The sequence below is a fragment of the Gobius niger genome (assembly GCF_951799975.1).
Source record: "Gobius niger genome assembly, chromosome: 21".
NCBI classification, from domain to species: Eukaryota; Metazoa; Chordata; class Actinopteri; order Gobiiformes; family Gobiidae; genus Gobius; species Gobius niger.
Genome location: NC_136872.1, coordinates 20,747,025 through 20,768,798, shown reverse-complemented (window position 1 = coordinate 20,768,798; position 21,774 = coordinate 20,747,025). Strand labels below are relative to the sequence as shown.

Genomic DNA, 21,774 nt, shown 5'->3' with positions numbered 1-21,774 from the left:
AGCATCCATGCCACACAACCGCATGAAGCAGTGGTGGAAAGTAACAACGTAAAAAGTACAAATTATAGGTACTTTTACTTTACTTCAGTACATTTTATGATGAAAACTTTTTACTCTTACTTCACTACATTTTAGAGCCTGTATCTGTACTTTCTACTCCACTACCCCCCACCTTTAGAACCAGATCTGGTTTAGACCTGACCTAGTTTAGTCCGGGTTTAGACCTGGTTAACTTCCTGTTTTTGACCTGTTAGTGCTTTACTGGTTTGATTCAAATCATTCAAAACATTCCTGCACATTAGACTCTTAAATACTTTTACTTTTTACTTATAGTAGTAAATTTTACAATGCATACTTTTGTACTTTTACTTAAGTGAACATTTTGTCAGATACTTTTGCTTTTACTTAAGTACATTTTTGGTCCTGTATCTGCACTTTTACTTAAAGGGGCTCGATTGGCCATTTTATACTCACTACTGCCACCTCAGGTCATACGTGTAACTGCAGCTTCTATATTAAGCTCGTGCATGACGGCTTTTTGAGTGACAGTGCAGGATTTAAAGGCAGTTGTGGTGAACAGGTCTAAGCTCATTCTACATTAGGACATGGAGGAACATGTAGGGGGAGGAAAATACTTAATTTTAACATTTTAAAACTCCCTATAGTCCCTTTAAGACAGGGCTCTCAAACTCATTTGGAGCAGGGGCCGAAAATGCAAACTCAGTGTTGGTCGGGTCAGATTTAGCCTTTTTTATTAAGCCAATTATGATTTAGCAAATAAAATGTAATAAATAAACGGTACATTATCTATCTGCACATTTTCAAGCTTCTTTTTAAGCATTTTTAAGCTAAGACTCAGACAGTGTTTTTGTAATAAATCTCATGTTGGTTCAGGGCATCAGTGAGTCAGGAGTCAGGTCCAGTCTCTGTCTGTGCCTGTTTAGAAAGAAATGCAAAATGTACAACAGATGTCATTTTAATGTAGGGTAAAAAAGGCCCAACCAAGGACTGGAGTTGAAAATCAGCAACAAACTTGTTTTGTACTGTGTTTATTTACAATTACCCTGTCAAATAAATATAATGAATGTGTGAATGCCATTATACAGACTGGGCTGATCTCAGGAAACACCAATGTGGAGAAAATGGATGGATGTTGCTGTAATTATTGGCAGTATTTTTTATACATTTCCATATTCTCTATGTTTAATTTAACTATGGATCATGTGGTCGCACATGTGTCCTTAATAAAGAGTAAATGATTTAACATGATGTGCTTCTTGTGAGCTCATAATGTTGCTCTGAGAGAGAATTGTGCTGCGTCCGAAATGGTCAGATTGCTAAGAGCTCTTACGCCAAACCGGATGTGCGTCAGCGTCCGCCATGGCAAGTTGCTTCCGAATTGGTAAGTCAGTAAGAAGTAGATAGGAAAAGGGGCCTTGATGCTAACTATCATGGCCACTTTAGCATAGGGACCTCTGATGCTAACTATCATGGCCACTTTAGCATAGGGACCTCTGATGCTAACTAACCGGTGATTAGGAGCTATGTGCCATCCCATAAGCCACTGCGCCAATTCCCAGCTGTTGGTGATGTCACTTCCCTTTCCCCTGTTTAAGGACGGACGGATTGTTCAAAATGCTGCTGAGGCTCTAGTTCACTAACTGCACAGATCTAACAGTCGACCCCATGAAAGGTTAAGGAGTTAGTTGCTAGTGTTAGTGCTTAGAGGCTACAATTTGATGGTTTCGGACGCAGCCTTGGAGAGAAAAGGCTCCTCACTTTACTGTTGTGACGCTTTTAAACACAGCACAAAGTGTTCACTTTGCAAAGTCATGAAGGTAAAGATGGTGAAGGTGCTTTTTGTCCTGCTGCTGCTGTAACTTTTCTTGCACATGTTAATTGAACAACTAAAGTTTCTCCCTCGCGTTCTGACGTCTCCACCTGTTTCAGAAGCTCCTCTCTCTTAGTCGCTGCTTTTAGTCCGTGTCGTTGTTGAAAAAAGTTGATAAGTTGTTTGCAGAAGCTGTTTCTCAATGCTTATCATGAAGTATTGTCCCAGCCCTTTGTTCTTTTACTGATGTTTGTTGTGTTCTTTTATGAAATAGACACAGTTTTCCACAGACACGGGGGTAGTAACTTTTCCGACTTTATTTCAAAGTGAGAGCACAGAAATACACATTACAGTTCCATGTCTTAGCTTTATATCTCTCATCATCGATCCTCTTTGAGGAAAACATCTGAGGAATACTTTTCTGATACTCCAGGCACTTACTGATGTTTTGGTTTTGAACACAGACCTAAAATTGTAATCCAAAAATAAAAACTGTGGCGATGTGTGCAGAATTACCAGAATATAATCTCCATATAAAACACATATTCTAAAGGCATTTCATTACAATATTCAATGTACAAATCATATTCACTTCCCACCCCTCTCCGTTATAAATGAAAGTAGTATGACTTAGGTAAAATAATTACAATCTAGATTACAAAAAAGAACAACATATGCAGACAAAATGAAAGTAAAACTAAGGAAGTTAAGTGGCTACCAGCAGAGAGACGGAGACACGTGCGAGACCCAGCGTCATAGTGGTTACAGGCGGCGCACACAAAACCAGAAATCCCAAAGTCAGAGTCCAAACATCACCTTTAACGCCATGGGGTTTCAAGTTTTTACATGTACAGTACACAATGATCAACGCTCGAAAACATGGGTGGAAGTGTCTTGGTTGAAAATATCCTTCTTGACAATATCTTGGTAGGGAATAAAATAAAAACACTAACTTTGGGTGAAAAAGCGGGAGTGGTTTTTTGACTGGAGTAGCTTTCACCTCAGTGCAATAGTTAGCGACGGTGTGGTCTGTGGTCCCGTTCAGCAGGCTGTGAGTGGGCGGGGTCAGGGCAGAGGTTCGGGAAAGTGCTGCAGTGGGTGGGACGTAGCAACAGATTTGGGAAAAAAATACTGAACTGGTAGATGGTTAAGCAGATGTCACTGTTCGAGAGAAATGACTTGACACGGAAATGTGAGAACTAGTTGATAATAAGGGAATGGAAAGGCTTGACAATGCAAACAGGCAGCAGAAAGTCAAGTTTTAAATTCTTTTCTTCCCTAAATACTTTTGAATAGAGAATTAATCGCCATATATTGGACATAACAGGCAGCTTTTGAGCAAAGTTTACAGAGTATTTCAACAAAACGTGCGATAAATGTTGTTTTCTTTTTTTCCGTAGAATGGAAGTTGATTCCATAAGACAGGAGCTTGAGGTAAAAAGCTATAGGAATGAGCTGGGAGAGGCCAAATGCTAACAACATCTTTGGACAGACAGGTACGCATCGTCTAAACTCAGGTAAGAACATGTCTCAGGATGTAGAAACGGTGCATGGCCTGTTCATTTAAATAATATTTACTTTTTTATTGTCTTTTTTAGAGTTTATTTTTGAGGGTCTAAGTTTACAACACAGGGCGGTGACTGTAAGAATTATACTTGTAACTATGAGGCCTTTTGATTAACACTATGTAACAATAACTAACAGAGTGCTGGATGTTTTGTCTTGTATTGAGAGGTGATAATTGTACTTTTGTTTGTATTTGATTATATTCTTGTGGGTTTTTTGTGCGTATTTGCCATTATGTGTAATGTATTCATGTGTGACAAACCTCTCTTGAGCCAGTGAGCTGCATCTCACAAACTCTGTGTTAAAGAAATCTGTGAACACGATGTTGGCTTTGAAAAATAAAACCATAAGTGCTTTAAAAATGTAATAATAATAGTTAGATTGATGATTATGTAGATTGGAGTTTTAAAAGTGCTTTTGACTTTGGAATGTGGTCAAAGGCAGTGTGGAGATGATCTATAATGAGCCTTATTATGTAGCCTGTGTTTGGTTTCTTTAATAAACAAATATACCTCAACTTGACACAGAAGAAGAAGTTGTATTACAGAAATAAATGAACTTTTTCCACGATAATTTCCGAGTTTGGCCTGTTTGTTTGTGCATGAGCTGTTTTTACTGGCACTTCCTCTGTGAGTGAAGTTCATAACAGATAAATACAGTGAATTTGATTTGATAATGAATTATTGATATGTATCGTTGTGTTTGCAAGAAAAGATAAGACTCTGGAGAAAAGAGGATCATTCTTTTATTTCTTCTTAGATACTCAAACACTCAGGATCAGAAGCAAAACAGCTGGATCGGTGCAGCTGTTCTGATCTAGAGAAGCAAGAATTCATTTGTTCAACTTAACCTTAACCTTATGCCTAAATATAAACAGACAAAACACATATTTAATGTCTCAACAGAAATATTTATTTATTTAACCACAGAAGAACGTCCAGTCCTTGTTGGAGCTTCAGGTCTCGTTGTCCAGCTCCAGTTGGAGAGGGATTCTCCGAGGACAGGCCCACCTGAAACAGAGGAGGATTCTGTATTTTAACCCTGTTTTCATGTTGTTACATCACATGTTAAGACGTCACAGCCTCTGATCCACAAGGCTTCGTCAGCAACACTGCCTTTAGAAAGAAAAAACAAAGGTTAGATTAAAAAAAATGGGGGAAAAGTGCAAATAATAAATGTACAGACGATAAATATCCTTTAGCTGTGAATAACAGCACATTAGCATGACGATAGGACGTCCGTGTCGGCTCTCAGTCGTACAGGAGTCGTCCGTCTTCAGTGAAGGTTCTTGAGTCGTCGTCTGTACTGTGTAGTTGAAGTGTAGAACGTTTCGCCTCTGATCCAAAAGGCTTCGTCAGCGACACTAAAGCCTCAGCTCAGCTCGCAGACTAGATACAGACCACAGGGAGACGTTCAGCTTGGCTAAGCCCCGCCCCTCTCGTAATGCCCACTCTCCCCTGTAGGTCAACACCTTTGCAGCTATAAGCCTTAATCTGAACAACCCGTCACTCAGCTGATCGCTGCTCGGGCCGTTCAGACTGAAACCCAGGTGAAACCCAAGACTCGTAGCTACACAGATGTTTACCTCCAGGTGAGAGCAGACAGTAAGAGAGGCGGGACTTAGCCAGGCTGAGCTCCTCCCTCTGGTCTGTATCTAGTCTGCGAGCTGAGCTGAGACTTTAGTGTCGCTGACGAAGCCTTTTGGATCAGAGGTGAAACGTTCTACACTTCAACTGCACAGTACAGACGACGACTCAAAAACCTTCACTGAAGACGGACGACTCCTGTACGACTGAGAGCCGACACGGACGTCTCATTGTCACAGCTGTTAATGTGCTGTATTAATAGAACATATTTATCGTCTGGACATTTATTTGCACTTTTTTATAAATACATTTGACAAATTGGGACATTTTTTAGGGGCAAAATTTGAAAAAAAATCTATCTAATTGATAATGGCTGATAAAAGGTTAACAGTTTGATCCATATTTGACTTTGCAGGCTTCACACGACCTCCTGCCACAGATCCTCGCTGCTCCTTGACTTATGGGCTGCTGTTTTGGACGCTTTTGGATCTTCTTCTCTTGTTTATTGGTCTCTGGATTTGCTGCGATCGTTTTTGGTTGTTTTTTCTCGCAGCGATGACGCGACAGACGTAAGATCTCAGCCTGAGCTTCTGCGAGTTGTTTCTGGATCTTTTCATTCTCCTTTTTCAACCTGTCGACGTCGGCGTCTCCCTCGGCCGTCTGTCTGTCCTCCAGAGCCTTTAAGACGTCCTCAAAGTCTCTCTGCAGGTCAGCCTTGCTCTCTGTGAGACACGTTATTATGTCTCGCTGGGCTGAGATGGTCGAGCGATGCGCCTTCTCTCTTTCAGAATAATCATTCATCTCCTGTAGGACACGACGCTCGTGCTCCAGGCTCGAAACTCTATCTTGAAGCGCGGCCTTGTCCGATTCCAGCTTCGTAACTTCTTCAGCGTAATCTTCAATTCTTGCTTCTTGGGCGGCGATTTTCTCGTCCTGTTCAAACTGAACAGTCAAGGCTTCGTCGTCAAATGTTGACATATTTTCCTTCAGATTATCATAGGCCGTCTGCAGTTCCAGGATCTTTGCCGTGTTCCTCTGCTCATCGTCTTTGGCTCGAGCCTCATGCTCGGCTCGTAGTGATTCGAGCCTGGTAACTTCTTCAGCGTAATCCTGAATTATTACCTGTTGAGCGGCGAGTTCCTCGTCCTGCTCTGACTGAACATTCATAACCTCCTGCTCAAAGGTTTCAAAGTTTACCTGCAGGTCGTCAAATGCCGTTTTCAATTGTAAGATGTTTGCAGCATTCTTCTCCTGTTCGGCCTTGGCGTGAGCCTCATTTTTCTTCATCTGGAAGTCAAGTTCATTCTTGAACTCCTCAACCATCTGCCTGTGTTTAGACAGATTCTTTTCGGCCTCATTGATTTTCTGAACTTCACAACGATGAAGCTCTCGTTTCAGAAAACCTACTTCAGCGTCCAGAGCAACGTTAGACACAGTGAGTTCATGGTTTGTGGATTTTAACTTGGAGATTTCTGCGTCTTTGGTCTCGTTCTGGAGACGCAGTTTGTCTTCCAGATCTGAGATGTTTTTCTGCAGATCGTCGAGGTTGACGTGGTTGTTTCTGCAGTGTTCCTGTGTGGCCAGGAGATCTGCTTTGAGACGAGCGATCTCTGTCTCATATCTGCACTTCTGATCTTCTATATCTTCACACAAAACGTAAATAATCTTTTTGTGATTGCCAACAACCGTGTTGACATCGCCTAATTCTTCTGCGACGTCTTTGTTCAGGGCCCCGAGCGCGCCGTTCTCCCGGAGGAGGCTCTGAATCTCTTTTCTCAAAGTCTTGCCAGGCTGGAGGCTCTGTAGTCCTTTTGAGATCCTGCGTTTGGCCTTTTCAGCGTAGTTCCTTATTTTTTGGGCCGATATGGGGAGAGGCTTTGCCTTTGCTTGTTCTGCTGCTGTCAGATCCCAAAGGGAACTGTTCTCGCACTCCTCCAGGGTGGGGAACAGCTCTGAATAATCCCAGAACTCAAAATCTGACTCATATGATGATCCAGATGCTTGGAGCTGAGACATTTCCAGATCTGAGTCTTGCAGCAGTGAAACTCTGCTTTGATTCATCATTTTCTGAGAAAATGAGAGAGATTTACCAAGGTTTTCGTAAAGAAATACCTGAGGTTTTGCTAAATACTGTGTCTGCTGAACGAGATGTGTGCGAACGTCTTTCAGAGGTGAACTCGAATGACGAGACCAGAGTGTCGGCTAAGACTAGTAACGTCCTGTTTATGATGACATCACCGCTGTCGTTATGGCGATGAGCCAGTTCTAGAATTCAGATCTGAGAATGAGACGATGTCGTGTTCTCAGATGGGAGGGGCTTATCGTTGCCATAGCAATAAGGAATTTAGTGGTGAAAAGTCATGTGACTGAATCCCACTCCCATTTCTCCACCAAGACGTTAACAAAGGCTGAATTATGAATAAATGTTTCTACTAAATAAAGATACAGAGACATGGACTGGAACAAAGTGGCTCAACAGCTCATAAACTCTTACAAAATGTTCAAAAGTGTGTTGGACGTTCCACCAGGACTGTCTAAACCCGGACTAGGTCTGGTTAACTTCCTGTTTTAGACCTGAGTTAGTGGTTTACTGGTTTGATTCAAATGATTCAAAACATTCCTGCACATTAGACTCTTAAATACTTTTACTTTTTTACTTATAGCAGTAAATTTTACAATGCATACTTTTGTACTTTTACTTAAGTGAACATTTTGTCAGATACTTTTGCTTTTATTTAAGTAAATTTTTGGTCCTGTATCTGCACTTTTACTTAAAGGGGCTCGATTGGCCATTTTATACTCACTACTGCCACCTCAGGTCATACGTGTAACTGCAGCTTCTATATTAAGCTCGTGCATGACACCTTTTGAGTGACAGTGCAGGATTTAGAGGCAGTTATTTAAAGATAAACTCACTGAACTTGTGGATTGTACAATGTTTAACAAGACCATGTGGTTATGTGGTGATATTAATGTTGTCTTAATGAATCCTCAACGCCAAACAGCAACTCATGATCTTCTAAATGAAATGTATAGTAGATGTATGTTTCCAGTGATATCTCAACCCAGAAGAGTGACACAGACAACTTCAACATTGATCGATAACATTTTTATCAATAATACTGACATCACATTCCATAGTGGTCTGCTATTATGTGATATCAGCGACCACTTACCAGTTTTTATGGTCTGTGACCTAAAAACAGGCAAGAAAACTAAACATGTTGAGGCAATTAAATACACTCGCATGCGGACGGAGAAGGAAATAGGCTCATTTAGGAAGGATCTGATCAACCAAGATTGGAGTAAAGTTTTTGTAGAGGACGTCAACAATGCCTATGAGGTTTTTCTGAATACATTTCTAACCCTCTACAATAAAAATTGTCCCTTAAAAACGGGAAAAGTGAATAAGTTTGATAAAAAACCATGGATAACCAGTGGGTTACAAAAGGCCTGTAAAAAGAAAAACAAACTTTATTAAATACAAGACCAACAATCATGAAATTAAATACAAAAGATATAAGAATAAGTTAACAACTATAATGAGACAGGCCAAAAAAGACTACTATAAAAACAAATTATATGAATATAAGACTAATATTAAAGAAACTTGGAAAATCCTAAACACGGTTATGAAACCAAATTCTCAGAGCAAAAATCTACCTGAGTATTTTGAACACAACGGAAAGGTTATTAATAATGGAACAGATATCGCAAATGAGTTTAATTCCTTCTTTGTCAATGTCGGACCTAATATTGCGAAAAGACTTGAAAAAACTAGTTATTGAAGATGTAAATATTGATTGTGTCTCAGAAATCAAATTTTTGGGGGTTATCCTAGACAGCAAACTTAGCTGGAAGCCTCATATCGACCACATCAAAGGTAAAGTTAGTAAAAATATTGGTATCCTATATAAGGTTAAACACACGTTGGATGAGGCTTCATTACAGCTTTTATACTTTATACCTTAATAGTTCCTTATATAACATACTGTATTGAAGTGTGGGGAAATGCAGGCACCAGTTATACAGAAAGGTTGTTCTTACTCCAGAAGAAAGCTATAAGAATTGTGACTCTCAAAGGTCCACGAGACACAAACAAACTGTTTATAAAACTGCAGACCTTGAAATTTAATGAATTGGTCAAATTTAAAATACTACAAATTATGTGGAGAGTAAAAAATAAGTTGGTGCAAATACATATTCAAAACAAATTTGTGTTAATTACAGATAGTAACAACAGAAGAAAGGGCAATTTCTGGGTTCCATATTCACACACTTCACAAAAACAAAAGGGGTTTCTTGTAAAAGGGATCAGTTTATGGAATTCTTTGGACATTGTTCAAAAATCATGTAACACAATCACTCAATTTAATGAAATGTATAAAAAAAAAGTACTTGGAAAATACGAAGGCAACGAAACATAAGAACCAATGTTGAATTTGTAACAGTCATTGATTTAGATGTAAAGTATTATTTGTACCTTGATATAGGCTAAAACACATCAAAAACCGGTGAGCCATCTGTTCAGAGCCAGCTCAGATTTTGGAGAAAAAAAAAAAAAAAAAAAAAGGGGCATGAAATTTATAAGACAATGTCTTCCTCATGCTCCTATTCAGCATTGAATATTTTGCTTTTGCTGTTGTTGTTATTATTGTGTCTGTAATAACACCATGGCTGAATAAAAAACTTGAACTGAACTGAACTGAACAGTTGTGGTGAACAGGTCTGAGCTCATTCTACATTAGGACATGGCTGGAACATGTAGGGGGAGGAAAATACTTAATTTTAACATTTTAAAACTCCCTATAGTCCCTTTAAGACAGGGCTCTCAAACTCATTTGGAGCGGGGGCTAAAAATGCAAACTCAGTGTTGGTCGGGTCAGATTTAGCCTTTTTTATTAAGCCAATTATGATTTAGCAAATAAAATGTAATATATAAACGGTCCATGATCTGCACATTTTTAAGTTTCTTTTTAAGCATTTTTAAGCTCAGACAGTTAGTGTTTTTGTAATAAATCTCATGTTGTTTCAGGGCATCAGTGAGTCAGGAGTCGGGTCCAGTCTCTGTCTGTGCCTGTTTAGAAAGAAATGCAAAATGTACAACAGATGTCATTTTAATGTAGGGTAAAAAAGGCCCAACCAAGGACTGGAGTTGAAAATCAGCAACAAACTTGTTTTGTACTGTGTTTATTTACAATTACCCTGTCAAATAAATATAATGAATGTGTGAATGCCATTATACAGACTGGGCTGATCTCAGGAAACACCAATGTGGAGAAAATGGATGGATGTTGCTGTAATTATTGGCAGTATTTTTTATACATTTCCATATTCTCTATGTTTAATTTAACTATGGATCATGTGGTCGCACATGTGTCCTTAATAAAGAGTAAATGATTTAACATGATGTGCTTCTTGTGAGCTCATAATGTTGCTCTGAGAGAGAGTTGGAGAGAAAAGGCTCCTCACTTTACTGTTGTGACGCTTTTAAACACAGCACAAAGTGTTCACTTTGCAAAGTCATGAAGGTAAAGATGGTGAAGGTGCTTTTTGTCCTGCTGCTGCTGTAACTTTTCTTGCACATGTTAATTGAACAACTAAAGTTTCTCCCTCACGCTCTGACGTCTCCACCTGTTTCAGAAGCTCCTCTCTCTCAGTCGCTGCTTTTAGTCCGTGTCTTTGTTGAAAAGAGTTGATAAGTCGTTTGCAGAAGCTGTTTCTCAATGCTTATCATGAAGTCTTGTCCCAGCCCTTTGTTCTTTTACTGATGTTTGTTGTGTTCTTTTCTGAAATAGACACAGTTTTCCACAGACACGGGGGTAGTAACTTTTCCGACTTTATTTCAAAGTGAGAGCACAGAAATACACATTACAGTTCCATGTCTTAGCTTTATATCTCTCATCATCGATCCTCTTTGAGGAAAACATCTGAGGAATACTTTTCTGATACTCCAGGCACTTACTGATGTTTTGGTTTTGAACACAGACCTAAAATTGTAATCCAAAAATAAAAACTGTTGCGATGTGTGCAGAATTACCAGAATATAATCTCCATATAAAACACATATTCTAAAGGCATTTCATTACAATATTCAATGTACAAATCATATTCACTTCCCACCCCTCTCCGTTATAAATGAAAGTAGCATGACTTAGGTAAAATAATTACAATCTAGATTACAAAAAAGATCAACATATGCAGACAAAATGAAAGTAAAACTAAGGAAGTTAAGTGGCTACCAGCAGAGAGACGGAGACACGTGCGAGACCCAGCGTCATAGTGGTTACAGGCGGCGCACACGAAACCAGAAATCCCAAAGTCAGAGTCCAAACATCACCTTTAACGCCATGGGGTTTCAAGTTTTTACATGTACAGTACACAATGATCAACGCTCGGAAACATGGGTGGAAGTGTCTGGGTTGAAAATATCCTTCTTGACAATATCATGGTAGGGAATAAAAAAACACTAACTTTGGGTGAAAAAGCGGGAGTGTTTTTTTGACTGGAGTAGCTTTCACCTCAGTGCAATAGTTAGCGACGGTGTGGTCTGTGGTCCCGTTCAGCAGGCTGTGAGTGGGCGGGGTCAGGGCAGAGGTTCGGGAAAGTGCTGCAGTGGGTGGGACGTAGCAACAGATTTGGGAAAAAATACTGAACTGGTAGATGGTTAAGCAGATGTCATTGTTCTTATCGACAGAAATGACTTGACACGAAAATGTGAGAACTGAAAATAAGGGAATGGAAAAGGCTTGACATTGCAAACAGGCAGCAGAAAGTCAAGTTTAAGGCTTTTTTAATGCCACAAAGCCAAAAGTTCATTCTTTTCTTCCCTAAATACTTTTGAATAGAGAATTAATCGTCATATATTGGACATAACAGGCAGCTTTTGAGCAAAGTTTACAGAGTATTTCAACAAAACGTGCGGCTGAAAGTCTTTTTCGCGATAAATGTTGTTTTCTTTGTAATGTATGAATGATTTAGATAAATGCCTGCTATAGACACAGACGGCATCGCGTCATAGAAGGGGGCGTGAAGGGGGGGAAACATAATTTTTCACTCTTTTAAGCCATTTTCAGGCGAAATATAAACTTATTTATGACATACAAATAAAGTCTAGTCTAAATCGGGCCCATATGGATGTTTATTCACAGCAGATTGTTCAGCAGAAGCGAAAAAACAGCTGTCGTAGCTAGCGCCAGCTAACCACTAGCATTAGCACGATGCTAACATGAACCATCATGGTGGCATTCTCTGTTATTTATGTATTTATGGGCTGTTGAACCACTTTTCTCCTCCCCATGTCTTTGTATCTTTATTTTGTAGAAAACTATATTCATAATTCAGCGTTTCTTAAAGTAGCTTTTGAATAATAAGAGAAAGTTTAGATTTTTCTCCAAATTTCTCCTTAACTGTTGACCCTACATGACCATATATGGCCGAATCCAGAGATGCCGTGTATCTATAGTCAATTAAAATGTTTTTTATGACTTTTTACGCCTACATTTTGGTAAAATTCTTTTATAAAGTAGGTCACTGTTGTTGGTAACACTTCCTTTTCATTCTCAAAAGACAAAATTGGCAAGAAACATACGGAAAGCAACATACGGAAAGCAAAATACGGAAAGCAAAATATGGCAAGCAAAATGATCACCAAGCTACAAACAGGGCTATATATGTAGCATAATTTGCGGGTGTTTTACTCGACTTTGTTCGGGAAACTTTGCTTTGAACAGGAAAGGTCTCAGATTGATAAAAACTAAAGGTAGTTCAGAAGACGGAGACGGTTAAAATGGTCCGATGAATTATGAAAGAAGCAGTGGTAGTTATCAAAGAGGGGGGGATGACACTCTCCGAGGTAGCCGGGAACGAGGCTCGCCGTAACAAAAGGGGGAAACGAGACATAAACAAAAAAAAAATTATACACATTTCGAAGACATTTGAAACGATAGCACCATTGTCAGTGATAATGGAGAGGAGTCACCGAACACGGCAACGAAAACGAGAGACATCTACGAGAGTTAAAGTGACTTGGAATCACAGTATTGATCTTGTTTTAACGAGTCAGACTTTTGAATTGTCTTTCCGAGCACCACCAAGACAAAATGTGGACAAAGCCAGGTCTAAAGTTGGATTAAAAATGATCCTGAACTCACCAAAAAGACTCAAAACAAGATTCTGAATTGAAGTCACTCTAACAGATGCGGATTTCCCCGTTTTGTGCCATGCGACTCCTCTCATATTGAATTCTCTCTTCCCTCCCACATTCTCTCCTAAACAACAAACCTCAGCACATCCGAAGAGAGGCTTTTTTCAGTCACTTTTTCCAATATATATAGATTTCTTCGCTCCTCGTACTACAAGATCTTGCTGCAGACTTGGCAGCGGCTGACCTTCGACCTCTCCTGGCCTCCCTTGAGAGTTTCTTGGTTGGGGGAGTAGGCAAACTCCTCCCGCGGGTCGATGGTGGTGAGCCAGAAGCTGTACTTGTTGGCGAAGTAGTGGCAGGTTCCTTTGGCGCCGTTGCACTCGATGAAAGGCGTGGCCCGGAAGTCCTCCAGGCAGGAGCCGGGCGAGACCAGGGACTGACCGCCGCCCTCCGCGCCCGCCGCCGTGTGCTGTGGGGGGAGAAGGGCGTGGGAAGTGGGGTTAGCGAGGCAAACTTTAAAAGATTTGAGCCTAAAGGAGCATTACCGCCTCCTACTGTTCCGGAGTATAGGTCAGACAGTGAGCTTACAACATCTCAACATCGCCGACTTTCAAACGTAACTTTGAATCGGAAAGGGATATAGTTTTGCGATCTTGTGTTGAGGAAACTAGAGATTTCAAGCTTTCAAACGAGCCCCGCCGGATCCTCCTAAACCTCCGGGGTGCTGTGTAATATCACGGTGAATATTCGTTCGGTATATTAAAAATGGAGCCAGAACGTTCACACATACGGTACCCGTCAAAAGCTTGGAAACGCTTTATTTATATATATTTTTTTTTCTTTTGTTTCAAGACTATTTAACCTCTTAACCCCCACCTTAACTGAATTTACAGCCTATACATGCCTTTCAGTCATGTGACCTTTGTTGTTATGGCGGCCATTTTGAATACCGAAGAAGAATTATGCAGTACTACAACATGTAACAATATCTCTGCTCAGGATATAAATGAAAGAAAACTGATTGACAGTGGTATTTTTATGTACTCGTATTCATTGCTCAAGAAGATAACCAGTGAGTCAGTGTTTAAGATGTTAGCATGCTACCGGTTAGCATTTAGCTTCAGCAGCTCAGCTCTGACCTCTCCAAGAGAAAGCCCTGAACCAGACTCCAAACATCAAGCCTTGGATACAACATGTGACAGAGGTCAGAGCTGTTACTGTAGTATTTCCTCAGTGTTCACAGATGTGAGCCACACATGTGTTTATGATGTTGAAGCCAGTCGATTGATGACAGTTGCTAACCGGTAGCATGCTAACGTCTTGAGCTGCTTAAACACTGACTCTGTTGTCATGACAAACTTTAAAAATACCAGAGAAAGGTTTTCTGTTCCCTCTTTGATATGTTAGTTTAGTCTTCAGAGTGAAGAAGATCTTTAGTAAATCCTGCTGTATCTCCACAGACAGAGCTGCTACGTCTGAGCCACATTTGCTGTTTATTTCACATAAACGTGCGTCTCTGGGGCCGTGTTTTTACTTGAGCAATGATTACGAGTACATAAAAATGCCACTATCGATCAGTTTATTTTCATCCGGAGTAGAGATATTGTTACATGTTGTTGTACTGCATAAGGCTACTTCGGTAATCAAAATGGCCGCCGAAACTAGTTTTTCCTTGCGTTGTCATCACTTTTTCAAGGCAGTTTTAAGACTCGGACACTAGTTTGGTTCAATTAATTATTTTCTTATTATGATATTTTTTGTGTGAATGAACAATGATGTTTTAAGTAAGAAAACATACATTTTCGCGTTAATTGTCTGAGGGGAGGGGCTAGTGGGTATAAAGGAGCGCTACCCTTTGTCCCTGGAGAGCTGCCCTTTGTCTGAGCCTGGTCTGCATACAGTGAACGTCGGGCTTGTAAATAAATAGTACAAACCACGTAATACCTTTTGTTACACCGATACTATCTGCCGTACGACCCCGTCACAAAACAATCATGATTATTTTTTCCCCAAAATGGCCCAACGCTAGACTCTGGTATAAAGCGCTGTACCATGAGGAAGGAGTATCCGATCCAGAGGCTCCTCCAGCCTGAGGGGCAGTTGGGGATGGTGGTGTCCTGGCTGTGGACAGCCACGGCCTGGGACGGGGCCTCGCACACGGCACACCTGGAAAACAGGCACAGGGCGAAGGTTCAGGGAACACTGCGAATACTGAGTCCCGGGTCTTCCTTCTCGCTCATCGACGTAGTGTTTTCCAGTAAATGCTTGTAACGTTACCTGCTGATGTACGGCCGGATCTGCTCCTCAGCCACGGGCATCATGGGGATGGGCGCGGTGGTGGAGAGCCAGTAGGACTTGTCGTTGCGGCTGGCGTAGTAGCAGATCTCGTTGGGCGAGCAGTACAGGAAGGGGATGGTGCTGAAGCGCGGGAGGCAGGAGCCCGGCTGACCTGAAGAGACAGAGAGAGGGTCAGGCTTTAGTCCATCCGGGGCAGACTGTAACTTATGCATGGTTCATCCAGGAAGCAGAAAACTATCTTAATGCAGAGATATTATATTTGTAAAGCCACAAATCCAAAAATATCCAGATTTCTTATGGATGGATGGATTTAGATTGGGAAACATTACATCAAACAGAGGAATGAGGGAACATTCTAAAGCAAATTGGACACAATGAGCAACTTTTGTGCAACAAAAATATGTACAATTTCAGCTAAAACCGAAGGTAAATGTGTTTAAGGCTCCTATCTTTATATTTGTGCCAAACTCATGGAGTAAAAATAGTCGAGCAATGTCATTCTTTTGCAATTTTGTAACTTATTAATTGTCTTGGAGAGTAAATACTACGCTGACAGGAAAGACGAAGGGAGAGAGGGATATTGTACATCCAATTATACAATGTCAATTATTTTTTTCACTCAAACTTGGCTGTAAATACTGTTTAAGTGACGCTAGCCCGCAGCTAGCTTTACCCGTTAGCCTGTTAGCTTCTTCTTCGTGATTCCATTAGTGTGTATTGGTCTCTCCGGTCCGGTGGCAGTCAAGTTGCAAGCATTGTTTTCTGGCCTGAGACCCCCCAATCATCCCATAAACACTTGTATTTATGGGATGATTGGGGGACAACGGAAAGGATTTATTAAGGGAAAGACGTTACTTAGAACTGCTTTAAATATGGAGAATTAGGCTTTTTGCAGACAGTTGGTAATAATGTCAAACACTTTATCTATTCTTTGTTGGTTAGAAAATGCAATACTGATCTAAAACAATTTTAGAAGCAGCTGCCAGCGGGGACGATTCAAAGATTACTCAAAGATACGCAAGCAGCTTGAAACACGACTCCAGGTTTGTTTTTGATGAGAGAACGACATTGTAGCCTGGTAAAAAGCTCTTAAAAGGCGAACCTGTTGTTGTTTAGGGACATTTGGAACACCGTTTTTCCGCCTTTACCTAGGTCCTGGTTGTGCGCCTTCTCCTGCCCCTCCACGTACAGCAGGCTGTAGCCGTCCCACAGCTTGGCCATGCCCTGGGGACACATGGGGATCTGGGAGTTCTGGCTGTGCTTCACCATCGTGAACCCGATACTGTAGCTGCGCCCCACGGGACCGGGGTTTCCAGGTCGGCCTGCTGCACCGGGGAAACCTGAGGAGAGACAAAGAGAGGAGATTGTTTGAAATGTACAGAGACAGTAGGGCTGAGAAATACGTTTATGTCGGGAGCAGAGAGTCAATTTAATGTTTTTAATGATATTTTAATGCAGGAAGATTATATTTGTAATGCCGCAAATGCAAAAAACAGAAAACGCACTTGGTTAAGGAGGGGGTTAAGAGGTTTCTTAAGGCCTATTCATACTCCACAAGACGCGAGAACTTTGTTCGCGGACGTTTTGGGCGAGGACGAAGAGGAAACAGAAGAGTCTGGCGCTACCTGCGTGAAAGAAGCGAGTGATTAAGAAAAAAGTGGTTCAGGCTCGTGGACGGAGGGAGACCAGGCTTGTAAACCTTAGACCCTTTCATCAAACACCGGGAAACGTCACCAACATGTTCAGTGAAGGTTCTTGGATGGACAAAACATGTACTGAGCTACACAGACGTCAAACAACATGGTTTTACCGAGTGACACGGAGGTAAGCTTTTAACGTTAACGTTTTCTAACATAATAAACCAGCGGGAGATGTGGATAAACATGAAGTCAATCTTCAAAATGTTTGCAATATCGTGACTGATACATTTTATAATAGTTTAAACTCAAGTAGCTCGTTTTATTTCGGTCATTCCTTGTTTGTTTTGGCTGCGGAAAAAGGGGGCGTGGCAGTTCGGCAGAAACACGTCTTGTGGAGCATGAAATGTCAGAGCTCAGACGAACTTTGTTCTCGTTCTTTTTGCCTGAAGAACAAGAACAAAGTTCTCGCATCTTGTGGAGTATGAAGAGGCCTTTAGTCGTCTTAAAACCTGCTGTTCTAAAGGCCACACTGACCTTGCTCTCCAGTGGGTCCCGGGAATCCAGGAGGTCCAGCATCACCGACAAACCCATTGGAACCAGGGGGGCCCGGTCTGCCCAGGCGTCCCACTGAGCCGGTGCGCCCCTTTGGACCTGGAAGAGCCAAAGTTCAGGTAAAAACGTCACTGAACCCAGTCCAAACCTGCCACTAATGGAGACCTACCTGAGCGTCCGGGCATGCCAGGCTGACCGGGCTCTCCGGGCGTCCCAGAGCCTCCGGACTCCCCGGCCACGCCCATGTCTCCGTACAGGGGCCTGGAGGGAGGGGGGCCGGGCAGGGTGTAACCGGGACGACCCTTCTGACCTTGGGGACCTGGGAAAAGAGGAGACGCCGAATAATGTCGACTCAAATACAGAAACTTAAATACAAAACCCATAATCCAAACACAGTTAATCTCACCTCTCTGTCCTTTGGCTCCTCTTCCGCCGTAGAATCCAGGATCTCCAGAAAATCCCTTGAGACCGGGACCTCCGCTGAAGCCGGGCTCCCCTCTCTCTCCTACAAAACAAACTCCACTTTAACGCGCTCATTCGGAGAGAACTGCATTTCTAGTTCTAGTAAAAGTCCCACCTTTGAACCCGGGGCTGCCAGGGTTACCGGGACCTCCTGGGAAACCGGGCTCTCCCTTCTGACCCGGCGTTCCAGGGAATCCGGGGAGGCCCTGGTCGCCTCTGTCTCCCTGCGAGGTGCCGGGGCCGGGGGGACCAGGCGGACCGGGGGGGCCCTGGAAACCTGGGAGAATCAAGTCAAGTTGAGCCCCTCGAGCCGCACTGTGTCGCGCTGCAGGTTTAATAATGACTGCTGTAACTTCTTACCGAACTCTCCGTCCAGACCAGGCAGACCGGGATCTCCCAGAGGACCGACCGCACTGGAGACCGCGGTGGGACCGGGGGGGCCAGGGCGACCGGGGAAACCAGGCAATCCGGGACCGCCTACAAACACAGACGAGGAGTATAGGATTAGAGCTGTAAAATCCATATTTGAATGGGAGAAAACTAGTTCTGAGGTTCGTATTTTAGGCTTTTATCCTCCTACCTTCCTCACATTTTTTTTTCAAATCCTCTAATCATTGTAAGGTAATTAGAAGACACATTTTTGAGTCCACCACATTTGAAACTAAACCATAGGGGCAAAGTTAGTCCCAAAAGAATTCATAAAACTGGGAAAGATACTTCAAAAAGCAATTCCTCTTCTTGGAAACACAGAGGGAAGCCTTGGACTTGCACAGGTTTTGCTCTTGCATCTTAATCTGTGACGCTTTGATGCAGGTTTCGTTCACCATCTCTGGAAGATGGAGGCACCAGTGTCTGGGCTGGGGTTTCTATTTTTTGATGTGGGGCTGTGTAGTTATTTTCTCCATCATAAAGGAGGAAATAACTACAAATGTCCACTGCAGAGGAATACTATGGTTTAATACAGTTAAAATAAGCCCTACTGTGTCCTTAAAGGGATATTTCAGGATTTTTTACATAGGGCCTCATTTCCTAGGTATCCAGAGTGTTGTTAATTTCTGGAGATATATACATTTTTAATTCATGCAGTACTGATATTTGAAGAGTTTAGTGATGCTAGGCTAGTGCATGTCTATGGTAACTCGTAGCCTGCATTAAAAACTTCTTCAACATCATGGGGTTGTCCTCCAAACGTTGCCACTTTTCAAATATACAGACTGCATGAATTAAAAAATATATAAATCTCCAGAAATCAACAACACTCTGGATAACTAGGAAATGAGGCCCTGTGTCAAACATCCTGAAATATCCCTTTAATGTGTTGCTAGGACAGTGAGTGCTCTGCTTAGCTGGCGCGCTCAGTGCGAATAATATATCTGAATACGAAATACGCATATAGGATTAAAATTAAACCCGGCAATGAGCGAAATTGTAATCTCAGAGCTCAGAGGTCAATCAGGATAAAATTTGACCCGGAAGTGTGTTTTGACAGCGCAGAAGACGAGAGAGCCGATAAAGTAGTGTTACTTACTTACTTACTTAAACTTAACTTAAACATACATCACTGTAATGCCTCCTCCCCCATAACATGCTGAGAGAAAACATGTTTCTGTAGACCAAATCATTATGTAGTATAAGAGTCGAGATGACACATTTTTAAAAATTCTTTCTGCTTTTCTATATTATAATTTATAAATATAGAGTGTGATTTTCAGTGAAGACCTACCCCACCCATAATAGTCGACATTTAATTTAGCTTGTGCCACCTGCAATTGGAAATGAACCCTAATATAACTGTCAAAAATGTTGTTGAATTGTTCGTGGAAGCAAAGATACTCCTCGATATACTCCCCTCGATATTTTTTGTGATGATTTGTTAATGTACCACAGTTTTGATGCCTGTGATACAATAACAACAGGCATCATTAATGTACCTCATTAACCATGCCTGTGGTTGTATTCATGCACAGTATTCATACATGTGCATGAATACAATAACAATCTTTATTCACGCACACATTGGGACTACCGTATTTATACCGATTGACCTTCGACCAGAAGCGATAATTTAACCTTTGCGCCTGCGCCATTCGAGATTGCGATTTCGCTTATTACGGGAAACGTGTCTCACCTGGACAGCCTACGGGCAAAGTAAAAGGACAGAGAAGGGAAAGAGGCACAGACACGAGAAAGAGAAGTAATACGACAAGAAACAGATCAAAAAGTCTCTGGTGACTGAATAATAATAATGAATAATAATGCGCTGGCTTTATATAGTTTTATATAGTATATAGCTGGACACTCAGAGACTCTTTACATTGCATTGCTCCATACTCCGTGTTGGTAAGATACTATTCTAGCCACAGCTGCCCTGGGGAAGACTGACGGAAGTGAGGCAACCAGTCTTTGCCACTGGCCGCTCCGACCACCACCAACCACTCACTCACTGCATTCATTCAGCCCTATTGTACATGTTTTAGTGTGGGGGAAACATGTACACAACCTACGCAGACACGGGGAGAACATGCAAACTCCACACAGAGGCCCCGTCCAGGTAGGAATCGAACCCGGGACCTTCGAGCTGTGAAGCATGAGTGCTAACCAAAGCGATACCGTGCCGCCTGACAGCCGACATTTCAATCCAAAATTTACTCCATTAAAAGTTTCTAAGTTTACGTTTCATCTTCCCATAATTGTGCTTGCATTGAGGGCCGCCATTTTCCTTGATGAAATAAAGAAAGTTACGAAAGCCCCGCCCCTTCACACTTGGTTCCATTGAAAAGCTCTAAATGTTCCCTGTCGATGCCAAAAGGAGTGAATTCAGTATGAAATGTGAGGGAGATACTCAGGTTTAAAAATGTTCTCTACAGAGCACACATTGCTGGTCGTCATAGTGTGTCTGTGTGTGACTAGTATAATCCCGCTGTACCTGGAGCTCCTCTCTCTCCTTTGGCGCCGTTGAAGCCTGGGCCTCCTGGGTAAGACACGCCCCTCTCGCCCTTCTGTCCTGGGATACCGGAGGCACCGGGGCGACCGCCTAAACTGGTGCCTGCACAAAAACAAGACCTTTGTGTTGAGTTTGGTCACTTTTTCATTGAATGTATTTTTATGAGGAGGGAGTGTTACCTGGTGTTCCTGGAAGTCCTTTCGGTCCGGGGAGTCCGTTCAGTCCGTCCAGACCAGGAGACCCGGGCAAACCTGACACGCAGACATGAGTGAGACACTTGATCCTGGCTTATGTCTGTTTTGTGAGTTACAAGCTTGAGTCCCATGTGGTTAACTCAATCCTCTCCCTTCAAAACAAGCAAATGGACTATTGCTGTAGTAGTAAGATGCTAGCGTTACGGTATATGTTTGTTTCCTCACACCATCTCGGACTACTATCTCTGAGTTTACATGTTGTTATTTCCAGTTCGAGTGCTGTTCAAAGGCATTTTCGTTTGGTCTGAGTTTGGAAATGTTTGTGGTACCATAAGAAGCGACACTTGGCCATATTGTCACGCCCTGATGGTGTTAAATTGATTGAATAGTTGCATGAATAAATCCTGAAATCACTTGTTTACCTTTAGCTCCAGGTCCTCCAGGCCCGCCCGGACCTCCGGGTAACCCGTCTGATCCTCTGGGTCCGGGGTATCCCTGCAGACCCTTTGGTCCAGGGAAACCAGGCGAGCCTACAGAGAGAGAGGGAAAGATGAG

At 42.0% G+C, this 21,774-nt stretch overlaps 1 protein-coding gene across 1 annotated transcript in view; it reads right to left on the bottom strand.

Annotated features, from left to right (window-relative positions):
- Positions 1-13,241: 13,241 nt before the first annotated feature.
- Positions 13,242-21,774, bottom strand: part of col4a6 (collagen, type IV, alpha 6) — a 167,255-nt gene continuing 158,722 nt past the window's right edge. Inside the window, exons 37-48 of the mRNA XM_079579863.1 lie at positions 21,642-21,749; positions 21,205-21,276; positions 21,008-21,127; positions 18,442-18,558; positions 18,197-18,358; positions 18,026-18,124; positions 17,789-17,938; positions 17,602-17,718; positions 16,576-16,767; positions 15,407-15,578; positions 15,181-15,295; positions 13,242-13,598 (exon numbers count right to left, since the gene is read on the bottom strand). Coding sequence (XP_079435989.1) covers positions 13,338-13,598; positions 15,181-15,295; positions 15,407-15,578; positions 16,576-16,767; positions 17,602-17,718; positions 17,789-17,938; positions 18,026-18,124; positions 18,197-18,358; positions 18,442-18,558; positions 21,008-21,127; positions 21,205-21,276; positions 21,642-21,749 — 1,685 coding nt within the window. The 3' untranslated portion in view covers positions 13,242-13,337. The remainder of the gene's footprint in view (positions 13,599-15,180; positions 15,296-15,406; positions 15,579-16,575; positions 16,768-17,601; positions 17,719-17,788; positions 17,939-18,025; positions 18,125-18,196; positions 18,359-18,441; positions 18,559-21,007; positions 21,128-21,204; positions 21,277-21,641; positions 21,750-21,774) is intronic.